Source organism: Manacus candei, unplaced genomic scaffold, assembly GCF_025592945.1.
Source record: "Manacus candei isolate 608988 ecotype Guabito, Panama unplaced genomic scaffold, ASM2559294v1 h1tg000014l, whole genome shotgun sequence".
Taxonomy (NCBI): Eukaryota; Metazoa; Chordata; class Aves; order Passeriformes; family Pipridae; genus Manacus; species Manacus candei.
This window is the reverse complement of record NW_026138062.1, coordinates 75,129,008-75,145,697: the sequence shown is the minus strand read 5'-3', so window position 1 is coordinate 75,145,697 and position 16,690 is coordinate 75,129,008. Positions and strand designations below refer to the sequence as shown.

Sequence of the window (16,690 nt, the reverse complement as noted above, 5' to 3'; positions counted from 1 at the left end):
TGAAGAGTTAGCACAGTGGTTGGAATCAGCTTTCCTCAAGAAAGCTTTGCTGTTTGGCTCAGACCCCTGCTCAGAGTCCTTCTCTCTCCTCCAAGTAACCTTGGGACTGCCCAAGGCACCTGAACATGGAGGCAAATGGTTGCTGTGAGTGAGAAAACACTCAAATTGTGTTGGGCCAATGTGGCCACTGAGTGGTGGCTGGAGTTAGGTGGCGTGGTGCCTCTGTCAGCAGAGCCAGGCAGTGCCAGGCAGGAGGAGATGGGCAGAGGAGAGCAGCCAGTGCCAGACACGACGGCGAGGAGCTGTGTCCTTCACAACAGAACTATAGGAAACACCTGCAGACATCAGGAAATCAGAAGTGGTGAATAAACTATCTACCTTCTGTTTCAGAGAGTGACTGCACTGAAAATAAAATGAGATAATAATTATTTTAAGCTCCCCTATGAGAAGTCCCTCCCTTTGCTGCTGATGCTTTCCTGCTTGTAAAGTGAGTGTGATGCTGCTGTTACAGTGTCATTTTTCACGATGGGTGGTCGGTACCAGTGCCGGCTTTCTCCAGACCTTCCAAAAGGCATCACTTCTCAGCAGAGTAACTACATGAAGTCTCATTTTAGCTTGATGATGTGGGACTGCTGCTGCTGTCCTCACAGGCACCTGGGCCCAAAGTGGAGAAAGCAGCCTCCTGCTTGCCTCTGTGGAGTTTGTTAGCAACGTGTCCTAACATGTTAGGGATTGAAAGGCCTTTGTATAGCAAGGGTATGCCAGCCACCTCGCACTAATCTTTGGCTGGTGCTGAAAATTTTTGAGGCTGGATTTGTAGGAAGTTGTTCTTTCCTTTGTGACATGGTATGAAGCTTTCAGGAGTGCCTGCCGTTTGCTTGCCAAGCTCTACCTGGTGAGATTAGCAAAAGCAGCAAAAAAAATATCACTGTGAAAGGCACAAGTGAGATCTTGAGTCAACCTTTTAGTAATGACAGTATTTGGCAATTACCTAGTGCCACATGTTCCCAACACTGCATGGGCTGATTCATTTCAGCAGCATCACCCCAGACCTTCTCTGTTAGGAGCATCTGCTGAGAGGGTAATGTATGGGCTTGTGCTTTTTAATGCATATCAGCCACTGCTGCAAGCCCCAAGGTCCTGAGGGAAGCCAGGGTTTTATCTGTCAGGAGAGCACAGACCACCAGGCAGGTGTGTGAGGTCCCTCTGCCTTGGAAGAATTCAGGAAGCCTTGAATTCTTTGCTGAGTGTTGGCATAGCTATAACAGGTAGGCCGGCAAGTGCTTGACCCAGCCTTGCCCTAAGCCCTGGATTAAAAACCAGGCAGACCAAAGAGTTTGAAGCCCGCACCCTGTGAGTACAGAATGGAGCCCAGGCCACTGAGCAAGTGTCCTATTGCACCTGGCAAGGGCTGCCAAGAGAGGTTTGATCAAGGACCATCATTACCAAAAGAGGCAGTGAACTGCAGCACCTGGTCCCTGCCGGGCACGGTGCCTGTGCAGGGGCAGCATGTGTGTAACCTCAGCCCGTACCCGACAGAGACATGGGCAGCTCTTGGCTCTGCTGTACCCTGGGCAGGGCTTCTGGCTGTCCAGCCACAACATGCTGCTCAGGGAAGGAGTTAATTTAAAGTGTAAATCAGTCATTTGGTGTGTATGCATAGTGGTTTGGCAACCCCTGACTGAGGTGATTGTACAAACCTCCAGCAAGATATGGGTGGCACCGTTTTGTTTTCTGAGAGAAGTGCTTTTTGTGAGATGCCCAATTCTGTTTGCTTGTGTTCACCACGCTCAGAGTATTCTCATGGGGAGAGGAGTGGTGGGGAGAGATGAGGATGTGGGACAGGGGGAATGTAACAGGGACATATGGACAGGTCAGGCAGGGCAAATCCAGGCTTGTGCAGAAGCAGCAGCCCAGGCACTGGTTAAACTTTAATGTGAGCAGGCAGGTGCCTAGTGAAGTAGGAGGAACCTACAGTGGTTGCAAGGTTTTTTTTCCAGGCTGAAGATGTGGATTGCAGTCTATCCATTCTTCATTAGTTCTGTAGTTGATGTAGGACACAATAATTGCCCTCAGCTACTCAAAAATCCAGGAGAGAATTTTAGTGCAGGGCTTCATAAGCTAAATCCTGACACTTGGACCTTCATGGCAGACTATGTCTCAACAACTCACCTTCCTAACAACAGCTACACTGTGATGCAGAGCAGCCCAAGGAAACCTGTAGTGAGGGATCTGAGCCCCACAGTCACGGTGCTGCACAACCACTCATGGTGGCATCCAACTGGATGTAGGCGCTGGGTGCTGCACTCACACCAAAGGGATCACCAGTCCCATCATGGCTCTGCATGAGCAGCACCCAGATCAGGTGTCTGCATTTGAGCAGCACCCAGATCAGGTGTCTGCATTTCACCTCTGTGTCTGTGGGAAGTGGCCTTCTGGAGTTCGTATGTACAGAATCCTTTGGGCACAATAACTGAGATGACCTCTTGTCACAAAAATTCCTAAGCAAGTCCTAACACGGTCCAGCACCCACAAAGGACAGATTCCTTCCTAGCAAACTACCCTTTAGATGGGATTTCTGTCTGATTTCTAAAGATTTTTAAGGATTTAATAGTATCCAGCAGGATTATAAGGGTGTCTCAAAGAAGCTCTGCGAGTGAGACAACAGATTTCCCATCTCGGCCCCTCTTTGTCCAGCTCACCCCTCCTGCCTGCAGCTGCACAGCTCTACCCCAACCATCACCAGGGTGCAGTAAGCCCAGGCATGGGCTCAGCAAAAAAAGTCAGACTAGAGCTTCCCTAGGCCACTAAGTCAACAATAAAAGAGGAAGGAGAAGCTCAAAGGTTTTGAAAGCAGTAGCAACAACAGAACAACTGAAACGAGATTTAGTGCCGGAACATCCAAGAGGAAAGACCCAAAAGGTACTCAAGAAAGGGTAAGGTGAATCCTGTTGCAGTGAGAAGACAGGAGGCTGGGATGAGTGGTAGGAAGCTGAAAAGCTGTTAAGTACCAGTGAGGCCTGAGGCTACAGTGGGGAGAAGCTCTGTGACATACAGCAAATGGAGATCACGATCATCAGGATTACTGGGTTTTTAAGATGCATGACAACATGTGCCTGCAGACAGTGAAGATTTAAAAATAGGAGAGCTAGGTGGAGAGGCAAAAATCTACATTGCCAGCCAGGCCAATTCCCTACAGACAAGGCAACTGGGGTGTCCAAAACATCAGGGAAAACACATAAGCCTCATTCAGGAGTCCAATCAGTCCAGGGAGAAACGGCCCCCGCCTTTCCTGTAAAAGGGCCATGTGCCTGTAATTGCCTCATTACAAGCCCAGCACAGCTGCTTGCAGCCAGGCCAGGCAGCCACCATGGAAATAATTTCAGGCAGCAGGAAAAGGATTGTGGATAAAGTTGATATCTGGCTGGATGCAGTCATACCCAGCCACACAAGTGGAAAAACAAAGCAAGGCAGAGGGGCTGTGCCCACACAAGCAGCGTGGCAGCCGCCCCTGCAGAAGCTCCTTGCAAGGGGGGTTTTCCTGTCACCTGGAACAGCACAACTTCAGGAACTCACCCATCCTGGGTTTTTAGCCCAGACATACCACATGAGGTTGTCCCTCCTGAGCCTTTGGGGTGCACTAGTGTCTCCATTCAGGACTTTGCTGCAGCGAGGGTGAGACATGCTTTTTTAGAGGAGGATGAGGTATTTAAGATGATCAAAATAAATACGAGAAACAAAAAATAACTACAGAAAGATTCAAAAGCTGATAGTTCACTGTGTGGCTGTTGTAGGTGGAAATCTGTTTCAAACCATCCAACTGCTGCTCAGAGTTACCTTGTCCACTGCAAACTCGAGCTCAGCCATCAGTAACCTTAAGCACTGAATCACAAAAACAACTAGTTTAACAAAGATCTCTGCAATTACTAAGATAGACTATACTAGAAGGCTAGACTTATATGCCTCCTCCCTTTATGAAGAACTGGAAACTCAGTGTCCTGATATTTCCTTTGAGTTAATATTATCTGTTTTAAAAATAAGGGCTGTATTTATCTAGAACAAACAGTTTAAAAAAAAAAAAAACAACACTTTTTTGGGCCTTACAAGAACAATGTTGATGTTGCAGAGCTCTTTCCTTGCTCCAAATGAACACCAGTACCACATCTGAAATATTTTCTAGAGCTCCAGAGCTCCTAAAGTTCACAGTAACTCTAAGTGGTTTTGGGGAAATACTTTGTGCCTCTTAAACGTGAGTGCTGCCAGTGAGCCAGAATCCTGCAGCAGATACACTAAGCATTCCTATTATTTGAGGTTATGAAAATTTGGATTGGGACACTGAAAACAAGGTCCCTTACTCTGAAATGCCCTGTCAAATATAGCCCACAGCTTGTCTCTTAAAGGAGGTCACGATGAAGGAGGACATGTAACAATTGACAGGAAAAGACGAAAAGACCTCAAGTTGCCCCAGAAGAGTTTTAGATTGGATATTAGGAAAAAATTCTTCACTGAAAGGGTTGTCAAGCACTGGAACAGGTTCCCAGGGGAATGGTGGAGGCACCATCCCCAGAAGTGTTCAAAAGTCCACATGTAGATGTGGCACTTAGGGACATGGTTTAGTGGTGGGCTTGGCAATGCTGGGTTAGCAGTTGGACTTGATGATCTTAGAGGTTTTTTCCAACCTAAACAGTTTTGTGATTAACTTGGCACCAGGACTCCAGTGTCATCTGAGAGTTAATGCACCACTTTCCTAAATAATTGAAATCCCCACTCTCTTTCAAGCAGCACTACTTTTCATTTCTCAAAAATTAAATTAGATGCACACCTACACAGCTTTCAGCTTAGTTCACAGGAAGATGTCTGGCTTTCCTGGTGTGTCAGGCAGGATATACAGTCCTGTCATTAACTCCTTCTCCCCATCTGATGGGAGCCCTCTAGCAATAAATGCTACCTGAAATCTTGGTTGATACAACCAGACATGAGCTACTGCAGACATCTAAATTGCAGATAATACATATGAAAGGCATGTGGGAAAAAAGGGCTTATTTCTCAGAAATTATCCACTGAGAAAGTAAACTGATGATGTTGTGTTGTTTCAGGAATCCACAGACACTCCCTGTGTGGAATGGTCTGTACCCCTGGTGGAGTGATGCTGATGTCCTGATCTACAGCCGACAACAGCTGTGAGCAGTATGTCGGTCTGGCTGGCCAGGAGATTATTGCTTCCCACGTGTCCTTAGCAGCTTGTACAGCCAGGATCTGGGATCTGCCCTCGAGATACTCACTCTCACTACTACCAAAGTCCTCCATGGGCTGATGAGTGACATGGCAGTTCTTCTGATGAAGAGCAGAGGTGGCCACCATAACACGTAGCTGCTTTCCTAGTGAGCTGCTCGCACCAGCTGCTTCTATGGAGCTCTATTCCTGGCCAGGGTTTTCCCCAGGATCCTTCTCAGCTTCCCGATGTTTCCCTCTCAGACATCTGTTTTTCTTAATGGTCTGGGAACTGTACACAGCTTGTCAAGTTTCCCCAAATTAATTGGTGCCTCTCTGTGTGTACTTCCAGGCCTTGTTCTGGGCAGTTCTTGCTGCTCCTGAAGGATAAGGGGTGAGCTAATGGAGGAACGACTGGAAAAACCTCCCAGGCTGCCCACAGGGAGAAGAGATATAGTGCAGTCTGCAGGGCAAGTGTATCCAATCTCATGAGAGCAAAGAATTCTAGACTAAGACATAGAGTGAGATTTGGCCAGGAAGGCTGGACTTCCACGTGCACTATTTCAGTGGGGAATAAAATGCGTGATCCGTGGTTATCTTCTGACACCAAACCTCTGAGATGAGAACCTTTCTGTTGGTTAAAACATGCCTTGCAGAAAATCATTGCTTTAAGTGATGCACACAGCCCTGCAGTTGTAGGCACAATGTGAGGCTACACCCTGCTCTCACCTACGGACACGGAGACGCTTGGGCAGCTGTCCAGAAGGAAGCAGGATGAGCAAGTGGAACAGCCCCTGCAGTAGGGAAGGTCTCACCTTTCAATTGCTACCCAGCTTAGCTTCTCCATTGCTTGCCTCGCATGGGGTCAGCAAAAAAGCCCTGCTTTTAGCAGAGGTCTGAAAAAAAGGTGAGTTTCAACAGGAGGAGGCTCAGACTCAAGATGCTTCAGGTGGGATGAGGAAGAGGCTGCTCTCGGCCTAAAGGAGCAGTTGAAGAGGATGAACTTTAAGCAGGTACATACACAATATGCATAAATTATCTAATCTGAAGCTATTCAGAAGGTTAAATTAGAAACTGAAGTCACTGAACTGCCAAAGAAGGGACACAGAGAATGCAAGAAGCAGGGACAGCTCAAAACACTTCTGATAAATGCTGTAAGTAGACTGTGGTACCTCCCAATTTAAACTCAACACCAGAGACAGTCTAGTTGTAGCAGCAAAGGGATTCAACTCCTCCTAATTTATCCCGCTGGGAACAGAAAATCACAAGGGTAAGTGAGCCTACACAGAGCTTCCAACTGCTGCAGCTTCCAGGACTCATCAGTTAGGACTGTGCTATCTTTGTAACACATTGCTATTAAATTAGGTCTTCACTGGATACAGGCAGATCAGAGAAGGGGGTTCGTATTTATCTGAGCCAGGAATTTAGTCTCAAAAGGTATGCAGATATGGAGTGGAGGAAAGTGATAGCAAGCACTCATCTGGCAGCCAGCTTGAGGTGTGAATGTTAAGTTATACCCACGGAGGCATCTTGTGAGTGGGACCCTGGGGAGCCCCAGCATTACTGAGGATCCAGGTCTTAGCACCCTTTGACTTCACTTGGAGTCTCCAGTTCGTGAGACCACTGAAAATCAGGTCCTACTCCAGGCAAATGCACCCAGGTAGCTTTAATTTGCTGTTATATTTGAAAATGCCTAAGTGAATTTTCAGCCCAGTCTGGGTCAGCCATAATGATGCACTAGAAATTTAGTGTTTTCAATAGTTAAATGACTCTATATACCTTAAGGAAAATGCACACAAGCAACTCCTGAGTTGCAGCTTGGCCTTGGACGTAGATTTTTTTGGGTGATCTGAAGAAGATAATGATCTCTGTTTCTGAGTAAACCTGATCATAAAAATCTCCCAAAATGCTGTAACGGAGAAACCCAACGTTTGTAAGAGCTTCAAAACACTCTACCTACTTCAGTGCTCTGTTTCTTTTTCCTGCTGGCTGATTGAAACCCATTTACATGTTCTCTCTGTAGCAAGAAGAGGGACTAAGTTCCTTCAACCTCAGGCACAGTTTCTCCAGATATAAGCTGGGCCACCGGAACCAGGTGTCCAGGAAGTGTGGGCTCAGTGCCTGCACACCACTTGCTCAGGGACTAAGTCAGCACTAGGAAGCTCTTGCCAGCATGTCACTGAATTCACAGATCTTAAAATGAAAGGTGTTAAGAAGAAAAATTGTATTCCACTTACAACTGCTAGAATTGCTGGAATGAGCCAACGATTTTTCTGCTGCAGAGCAGAGTTAGAAGAAATAAAGCATGACAGTTTCATTACTCAATAGCTTTTCTCTCCCATGGGCTACAAAAAGAGGTTTCCAGCTTCCTCCTTGAGATCCATGTGCATGCCCATGTTTGTTTGCATGGAGAGCCCCTCTACCTCTAACTGGGAGCGAACAGCTCCAGATTGGGAATGAAAACACTGGGGTTTCGTGGAGGGACCGTGTTGACAACTCTGTGTGCTTTGTAAAGACCAAGTGGGAAATCAAATTAAACTGGGCACATTTCACAAGCTAAACATGCACTGGCTGTAGGGCCCAAGGGGTGAAATTCCTGGGAAGCCTGGCACACAAGCTCAAGTGTGTGTATATTAAAACAGGACATGTTTCACCTGAACTTACATCAGGGGGACATGGCACTCAGCAGAAAGGTATTTCCAGATGATTGACTTGAATAAGCCATGATTGCTGTTGCAGTACACAGTTTTAAAGGATAAAGAAACAGGAAGAAAGAATAAAAATAAAATTGGTTTCGTGTTTTACACGGGCAATAAAATAACCATTCCCAGACTCTTGCAGATGTGATGCCAATTTATTTTGACCTAAGCTTCCCACAGGCAGTAGTTTGCTGGGCTTCAACAACATATTGCAGCAGGGAGGAATCATAAACACTTTTGGGGCCTGATGCTGAATAGCCACTAGCTTCTGCCAGCAGCCCCACACGTGGAAGAACTGCAGAAACAGTATGGTCCTGGCCCGTCTGGTGGCCCTGTCAATGCTACTGCCTGAATGCAACAGATCACTCCTGCCATTATCTTTCTTATGGTCAGCCCAGTCTATTTTTGAATCATTCATGGGAAAGAGATTTCTACTACATTTGGTTTCCAGCACACTATCCCAAACCCTGCCAGACCTCACTGTTACAAATCTTTCCTGCTATTTGGTGAGATATAAATCTTCCCTTTAATTGGATCCCATTATTCCCAGGCATGCTGCTTTTCCAGTGCACTAACTCCTTCTGTTTCCTCTGTGTTGAAAGTTTTAGACTACTGTCCTCTGTCTCCCTGCAAAGCCACACTGACTTGTTTGACTCCATTCTTCTGAGCCAGATTTCCTTCTTTGCATTTTTGTGCCTTTCTGTGCACAACAAGTCGCTGGTCTGCACTCTTTAGATACCTAGGCTTTCCAAACCACACACTTCAATTCTCTGTGCATTTGAGAAGCCTGAGATGAACTTTGTTGAAGCTGGCAGTGGTGAATCAATATCCTTTGCAGACTGGCCATTAGTAATCCACACTGACCACAATATTGTGTGCATCTCTTTACAAAGGGCAAACAGGCTTATTTACCTGAGGACTCTTGTATGCAACAAAAACCAGCTCACAACTTTGTAAATTGTATAGGCTTTGAGCTCTTTTAAAATTTGATGACGAAGAACGAAAGAAAAAGCCGTGCATCTATACCAGCTGTCAATCTGGCAAGTCTGTTAACTACTGTTAACTAACCAGGTGAAAACAGAATGGAAAATCAACCCTAGTTTGTATGGGCTTGGCTATTTCCATGACAAAAAGGTTTTCTAGCAGCAGGTATTGATAAAGCAATGCTGATGTTTTCCCCTGTTCTTCAGATAAGGCTATGCTGGGAATGTATGAGAAGGTATGCATAATATGCTGCTCGATTAGACTGTGGAGTACAGGATAGAAGGTGTTTCCAAGATGCAATCCCATGACTTGGGACACTCAGACAACCAAAGGTTACACTGGGGAGTGAGGAGGGGTTCAGAAGAATCAGCCCTCTCTGGTGACAGGGGAAAAGCCTAAATTACATTTACTCTGGGGTCTCTGCTAGGTACAAGAAAGGGTCACAGCACAGCCCATGAGGTTTGGGTTTGCTGTTTTCTGTCCTTTAAGTGAGAGGCCTCCAGTTGCTGTGATATGGAAGTCTGGCAAATCTGATCCTTTCCAGGACCCTCTGCTGCAAACATGCAGGTCCTAAATCTGCCCAGACCTGAGGAATAAAATAGGGTCATATGGTATCTCTCCCGATGTATTTAAATACTCTTCCCTTTATCTACACAGACACCCTGCACAAATGTGTCACTTTGATGAGTTTGGGAGGAAACACTGAAAACAAGTGTATTTGAGGTTAAACTGTTCTGTAAGCAAAACCAAAAAGAGGGGAAAATTATTGTTTTCACTTTCAGAGTGAAAGTCAAGCATCAGAGTTTCCTGAGAAAGGAAAATTGTTTCCTGGCAGGCCTAATCATGGCATAATGCCTGTTAATCTCTGCTCCACAGCTGCAAGGGTGGGCAGAGACCTCTCTCAGCCCAGCTCACCTACTGTCCTGCTGCTCTGAGGACCACGATGGTCACAGATTTCAGCCCCATCATCTGCACATCCCCTCCACTTCAGTTCTCTTGGGTGACAGGTCACATATCCTTGGTGCAGTTTTCCTAAGGACAGGGTAAGTGCCTGTTCTGAAAGCAAGCTGCCCTGTCGTTTGGGTGAGGGTGTCATTCCTTGTGGCCGTGGAAATGGTGCAGCAACTGAGATACTGGACCTGGAAATGTTGTGATGTCTGGCAGACCATAGCACAAAGAAAAACAGTGCTTCTGACCTTGCCTGTTGAGGGAAGGAATGTGTTTGAACCCCAGGAAGTTTCTGCAGTCTCTCAGTGAGATGGAGAATGGCAGACTCAGGAATTTTCTCCACACTGCTCTGCTGCTCACTAGAGTGGGGCAGGACCCCTCTGTGGTATCCTCACCTGACACAGGAGGTGGGGCTTTACTGAAAAAAGCAGTGACTCCAAGCAGTTACTCGAGATGTCCAAGATGAAAACACTGGTGCAGGGAGAGCACAGGGCCGAGGGCTGGAGCCATGCCCAGTAGGTTGCCCAGAAGGGAAGTGGTGAAGTGAGCAGAGATCTGCCCTCAGCCCTGGAAAAGCTGTCCCTCTCCTGAGCCAGCGTGCCAACAGGAAAAAGGAAGATCTAGCAGGAGTACTTACAGAAAAGAGACATGGGAATGGAGATGTCACAGAATTAAACTACAGCTGTTGGTAGGCACAAAGAAGAGGGAGCCTTCCCAAAATAAACCTGATTGCTGCACCTTTGGGGCTTAGGAACCCATCACACTGCAGGGAGCTACTAAAGCAAAACTCAGTCTTGGATTGCTTCCCTTTGCTGTGTGAGTAAAGTTCAAGTGTCTCCATGCTCCCAAGCTCCTACAGAGAGGCTGGGAAGAGGAATGTCATGACTGCTGTTGGGCTGCAGAAAGCCACAAGCACTTTCAGCAGATGCCTTAGCTCACATCTGCAGCAAGGTTTGGTGCAGCTCTGGGAATTAGACAGCTTGGACCAAATCTGAAGATGTAAACTAACACAGCAACACAAAAATTTCTGATCCTTTTGTACCATGAGTGCAAAGAATGTTTAGTGTTTTATAAATGGCTTAGCTTTCATCAGTGCAGCTTTACACATTTTTGATATGAACTCCTCATGTTAACAGTCTGTGGTATAAGCTTCGTGATTTCAAGTTCCTTTCATCAGTCCTAACACTGGAAAGAAAAATGATTCTGAAATCTATCTTGCATCAAGAAGCTGCATCTTAAAAAAAATCCCAAACCGAAGATCAGCAGACTCCCAAAATTACATGAACTGCAAGAACAGCATTTTGCTGCCTTTTTCTCCCTCTTCGGGGTCTTAAATGGTTTCAGTTACTGCTTTCGATGTGGTACATTCCTGACAGCAGAATGGCTAAGGTACTAGTCCCTAAGGAGTGGCAGACCCACACTAACCACTCTGAGAAAGCAATCCCAGCTATCTCACTTCTGTGGGTTTTTCAAAACTAGGGTCTTCCTGCCAGAGACGTGATGGAAATCAGCTGTCTAGGTCAGCCCTCTGCCCTTTTTCCCCTAATGCTGGTAATCCTCATGTGTCCCATCAGAGCAAAGAGCTTACCAGTTATGCCAGCAGGAAAGCACAGAGCAGCCCTGCCTGCCAATGATGAAGCAAAGGGGGAAATGACAGGACTTCTCGTTCCTGTTGCACAGGATCATTAAATCTGGTTTTAAAGCAAAAGACTGTGCTGAGTCTCTGGGTCCTGTTTATGATGCCTGTGAAAAGCCCTCAGGAAGAAACAGAATGGAGAAAATCAACTGATGGGAACTCAAGTTCTTGCTCTTGGCTCTATTTTGGTCTAATATCTTCTTACCTTTGGGACATTAAACACCTTTTTGGAGGCTTGGGGCAAGACCAAATGCACTACTTATAAAATAGCTTGGGAATTGAGATATCTTAAAAATAAGAATGGAAACAGCAATCTATAGATGATAAAAAAAGGTAACCAGGGCAAAAGTGTGAAATAGAGGTAAAGGGGCAAAATCAAGAGCAGGGAACTTTTAGGTTGTATACTTCAGAGAAGCTTCCTGACCATCAGACCTTCCATATGTGTCACACATCTCCCAAAGGAAATGGCAGGTCTGCCACTTTCTACTCCAAAACACCGCTGTGGTAGACAACAGAAAATACTCAAGGGGTGCAGTCCTCTGTATGTGGAGAGGAGAAGAGGAGAGGGGGTAGGGGAGAGTGTCCTCAACATGACAAAATATCTGCTTCAGCTCTAAGTCAGTCTTTGCTCCATATGTGGCTTACTGTGCATAGAGGACATAAATATTAAGAGCTCAGCTCCCCATCCCCTCTAAGACATCCCAGGATACTACATAGTGAAAAAGAATAAAAGGAGTATTAGCAGTTACTGAATCGGGCTCTGTCGAACCTGAAAGCCCTTATAAAGCTGTATATCTGTCATGCCACATGTAGTCTGTGCTGAGTTGGTGTGACCACTGCTCGGTCTTTTCTCCACCCCAAAATCTATTCAGATAGTTTGATTGAGGACTTTTTTTTGTCATGAACATGCCTGAACACACCAGATCTTTAACCCTTGCCTGTGGGGACAGTCAGCACAGATAACAAGGATGGCAACGTGAGCACCTGCGTGTTATCAGAACTGCCCAACTGAGCTATGCGTTGGAAATCTTCAAAGGCAAACTTAAGTGGTGCTTCAAGAACTCTGTTCTCTGGCTCTGGTGCGTGTCCCCTGCTGCTGGGACTTCATCCATGCAGAAAAATGCTTATCTAATATAAAGTGTTTAGTAAGATCTCTCTTTAGCTAAGAGAAATACCAAATGTCCTCTCTTTCGTCATTTGAGGTTTTGCCAATGTTGTAATCACCTTTCTATTTCCTGTGCCCCTCCTAAAAATAAATATTTTTATTCCTTTGCCACTTAAAAAAACTGTTCATAAAGCTTGCAAATCCAGTCTGACATGACCGAAACAAGCACCCTCATTCCCATTTTGAATGAATGGAAAAAGAACCAAGGGGAGGTGAACTGCCTTGCCCAAGGGGGTGTTATACAGGAGAAGGCTTGGACGTAAATACCAAGGAAGCCAGACTGCTGTCCACCAGCTGTGTGCCCCCCCCCCCACCGTCCGAGACATGAGATCCAACTCTCCTGAAGCACGGGACATGTGGCATGGAGAAAAAAAGGACAGGAAACCCTCCGGGGGTGTGCTACTCATCTACCTTGCTGAAGCGACAGTTCTTGGGTCCTCTTTCATGAACCAAAATGCTCTATTGATAACGAAAGTGACACCTCCCAATCCACGTGGAACGAGGGGTTCACACAGCTCAGGGTCCAAATCACTGCTGCTGCTGCACGGGTTGGGTAGGAATCAACCCCAAGCAGCCTCCCAAGCCTGCACGGTTTGTTCCTTCTCCTTATGTCCCCATTTTTAAAGGCTTCTTAAAACCCCCTTTCAAAATGATACCTTTTAAAATCTAACTCTCTTTCCCACCTCAGAGATTAAAACAGTAAATGGCAGTCCTTCCTCGTTCCCCTTTCACAGATGTAATTTCTCCCCATAACATCCCCCTACTTTCCAAATCTGGACTAAAACCCACGAAATAGTCTGAGGTGCATGGCAGGGGCTGGGGGAGTGGGAGGGGAGAGACCTTTATCTGAACTCCAGCGAAGAGAGATTTTGAAGCTGCCTTTAGTGAGAAATTGCTTTGCAAGGTGGAGCTAAAGCAGATCGAGGAGCGAGTCACAAGCTAGTGGAAATAAAAGTTTTCTTTACCTCCATGTCCTGCAAGAAAGAGGTGTCCTCGGGGCAATCTTTCTTCCCCACCCCTTTCCCTCTTATCTGTGGGAAAACTTCAGCCGAGCCAGAGCAAAATCGTGCCGCCGTGGAGGGAGTGTTATATCCAAGCTCCTGCTCAGCTTGAAAACGGACAGAGCCCAGCGAGTGGCCCTGCACTACGAACAAGGAAGAAGGGCGGGTGGGTGAGAGGAAGGGAGGGAGGGGAGAGGAGGGGGAGGCAAGGCAATCAGGGTTTAAATTTAGACACAAATCTAAACAGATACTGTCCTTCCCGGAGTGCTGGGCTCAGGAGACAACAAGCAACAAACTCTGCCGCTGCACCCAAACTTGGGGACACCACATGTGCATTTCCTCCCTTCCTTTCTTTCTCCCCTCTGTATTTTCTATCACCTTATCTTTATTCCCCTCCCACCCACCCACCCCTGTTTTGTCTTTATTTCTCTCCACTCCTTCTGGTTGCTGCCCCAGTATCTCTGCCTGGATCTCCCCTTTCCAAGTCTGCAGGGTCTCCTGCTCGTTGTTTGTGAGGACGATCTCTTTCCCTCTAACTGCAGCTTCCCTTCTCTCTTCCTTCACACTTTTCAGTAATTTCGGTCAGCAGTGAACTGTCTTTAGAGTGGTTAGAGAGGCAGAATAGGAGGAGAGAGAGGGTGATTATTGGGGTTGAACAGAATTTAAGGCTTTGATGTCCTGGTGCATGGCTAGGACCCCCAGGAAGGACAATATCTGCTGGGTGATTCCCCAGAGAGACAACAGGGTGTTGCTCAAATGTGGGTACAAGCAGAGGGTCCCCATGCAAGGTTGTCACTGTCCAGCTGCAGAGCAGGACTAGCTCTTTCCACCCTGAGTTTGTGCCTCACAACACCAGATCAGAAGGTGCAGGTTGTTCTTCCCTCCCTCCACAGGGATGGACATACTTGTGCACTGGAAGTGAGAAGCTTCCATGGTGATAGAAAAATTCAGATGGGGGAAAATGAAGCCTCTGGAATGTTTTGCTACAGTTTCCCTTTCCATTCTGATCACAGTATTGCAAACCGGACATCTCTTTTAGCAACTGTTTGCATATGCTTCCTTCTCAAGAATTTCAGTCCCCACCTCTCAGAGCAGGGTGGTGCAGAGGAATTTGGAAACACTCCCTTTGTCTTCTGCTGGCTTCCTTGTCTTGTGTGCAGCTGCAGAGTGACACAATGTCATATCGTCATTTTGGCAGGATACCTTGGGGGCAGAAGAGGGTTAAAGCATATTTTTCTAAAAGGGATGCATACTTTTGCTTTGCAGTGTTTCACAAGTCCCTGCTGGCTATGGCTGAAAACACTCCAGAATGGATTTAAATGTGAGCATCATGATATCCCAGTTTACTGTTACCAACACTTGTCCTTACAGTGTAGTTAACTGTTGGTGTGCTGCAAGCTGTGGGACTCCTGTGGAATTAGCAGCTTTAAATCGTGATCTCATTATTCCCAAATTCAATATACAACAGTTACTCTGTCCCCAGCCAAAAGAGCGATAGGCTGAGTTGCTGCAATCTGAAGATTGGGCAACAGGACTAATTAATCTTCAGTTGTTGAAACACTAGATTAGTTGAAACCTCTCTGCTGTAAGTAACCAAAAGATACTGCAACTGTAGATATAAGAAGAGAGATTAAAGATCTAAAAGAAACATAAAAATGAAACTGCTTGATTGGAAATCCTATTCATTTCTTCAAGTCCTCATAGGTCAGGAGAGGGAATAGGAACTGAATTGAGAAGCAGGGGGGGCAGGATTCTTCTCCTGCCCGTGCTTTGCTTGCTCTCAGGACAGAAGGAGGATTTCAAGTTCAGGGATTTCACTGGACATGGGTCACAAGTGTTGTTTTCAAGATTTCTGTCATGTAACAGACTGTCAAAATCACCCCTCCAATGGCTGCTTCATGCTGCTCACCTTCTGTTTCAGTATTTTCTTTTTGCTTTCAGGGGTTGTACTCTGCAGAGGAAACTGTTTGCTTAGTTCTACAGAAAAGGAAACCACCAGACAGAACCAGTATCACTTTACCCATACCAATAAAGCAAAGGTAGTTGCAGCTGCCCCACCACAATTCTTCACTCTATTTCTGCTCCCAAGGATCTTGCCACAGAGCAAATCTTCTCTGCCAGCAGGATTCCCAAATGCCACTGCTCTGAGCACGGTACACAGTATTCAGTTTTTTAATGCTAAATCTTTCTTCCTTCAGGAGCAAGGAGAGAATGCACAGAAATAAGGTGCATATTTTTCTCCAGACAGGAAGACATGAAGTGTGGCTTGATTCTCCTCTTTCTTTTTTCTGGACTGAAAAACACTAGAAACTCTGAGCAAACAACCCACATGTTTCGACTGCCAGGACTTTGTAACAAACGTTATTAAGGGAGGTTATACTGAGAAACTGGGTGTTTTACATGATGCACATATGCAAGTATGAATGTGAGGTATCTCTGAGTATGACTCTCTACATCCCTGGCTATATCTCTGCTTAGAGACTTTCTGGGATACAGCAGCGTCTAGGAGACTAACTTGTTCTTATATGCAAAAAAAAAAAAGTTGCTACATTTGTTCTGCTTTGGAGGAAAAAACCCCATCGTCATCACCACAAGCGCTGTTAAAAGGGGCTGTAGGGGGAAATTTCACTGGACTGAGAAAATGTTGCAACTGTGGCTGCCTGGATTTTGCAGCTTCCCAGCTCGTTATTTTCAAGACCTGTGAGGCCAAACCAGCAAGTTTGCTTCGGGCCAAATGAACTGGTACTCCTGCTACGGGCACCACGTGGGGGAGAGGTGCAAGGAACTCCTCTATCCTGGCATTCCTACAAAACAGGCAGCATAAGTAGTTCTGCCATGCTCAGAAACACCACTTCCAATATTTGCTGGCCTCCTTCATTTTAGCTATAAAGGATGGACAGTGGAACCTCCACAGGGTGCTAGAGTGAGCTACAGAGAGGAGATGTAGGCACGTGGTAATTCTTTATTCAGAGACTAGCTAGTAAAAAAAGTTTCTGAGGGCATCTGAAGCTTTGACTCTGGCATTTGTGCCCACACAGCAACCTCA

General features: G+C 46.1%; 1 protein-coding gene across 2 annotated transcripts in view; it reads right to left on the bottom strand.

Annotated features, from left to right (window-relative positions):
• RCSD1 (RCSD domain containing 1) overlaps positions 1 to 13,820 on the bottom strand; it is a 31,941-nt gene extending 18,121 nt beyond the window's left edge. For both annotated transcript variants that reach the window (XM_051780078.1, XM_051780079.1), the window contains exon 1: positions 13,609 to 13,820. In XM_051780078.1, coding sequence (XP_051636038.1) covers positions 13,609 to 13,614 — 6 coding nt within the window. In that variant the 5' untranslated portion in view covers positions 13,615 to 13,820. The remainder of the gene's footprint in view (positions 1 to 13,608) is intronic.
• Positions 13,821 to 16,690: the final 2,870 nt, after the last annotated feature.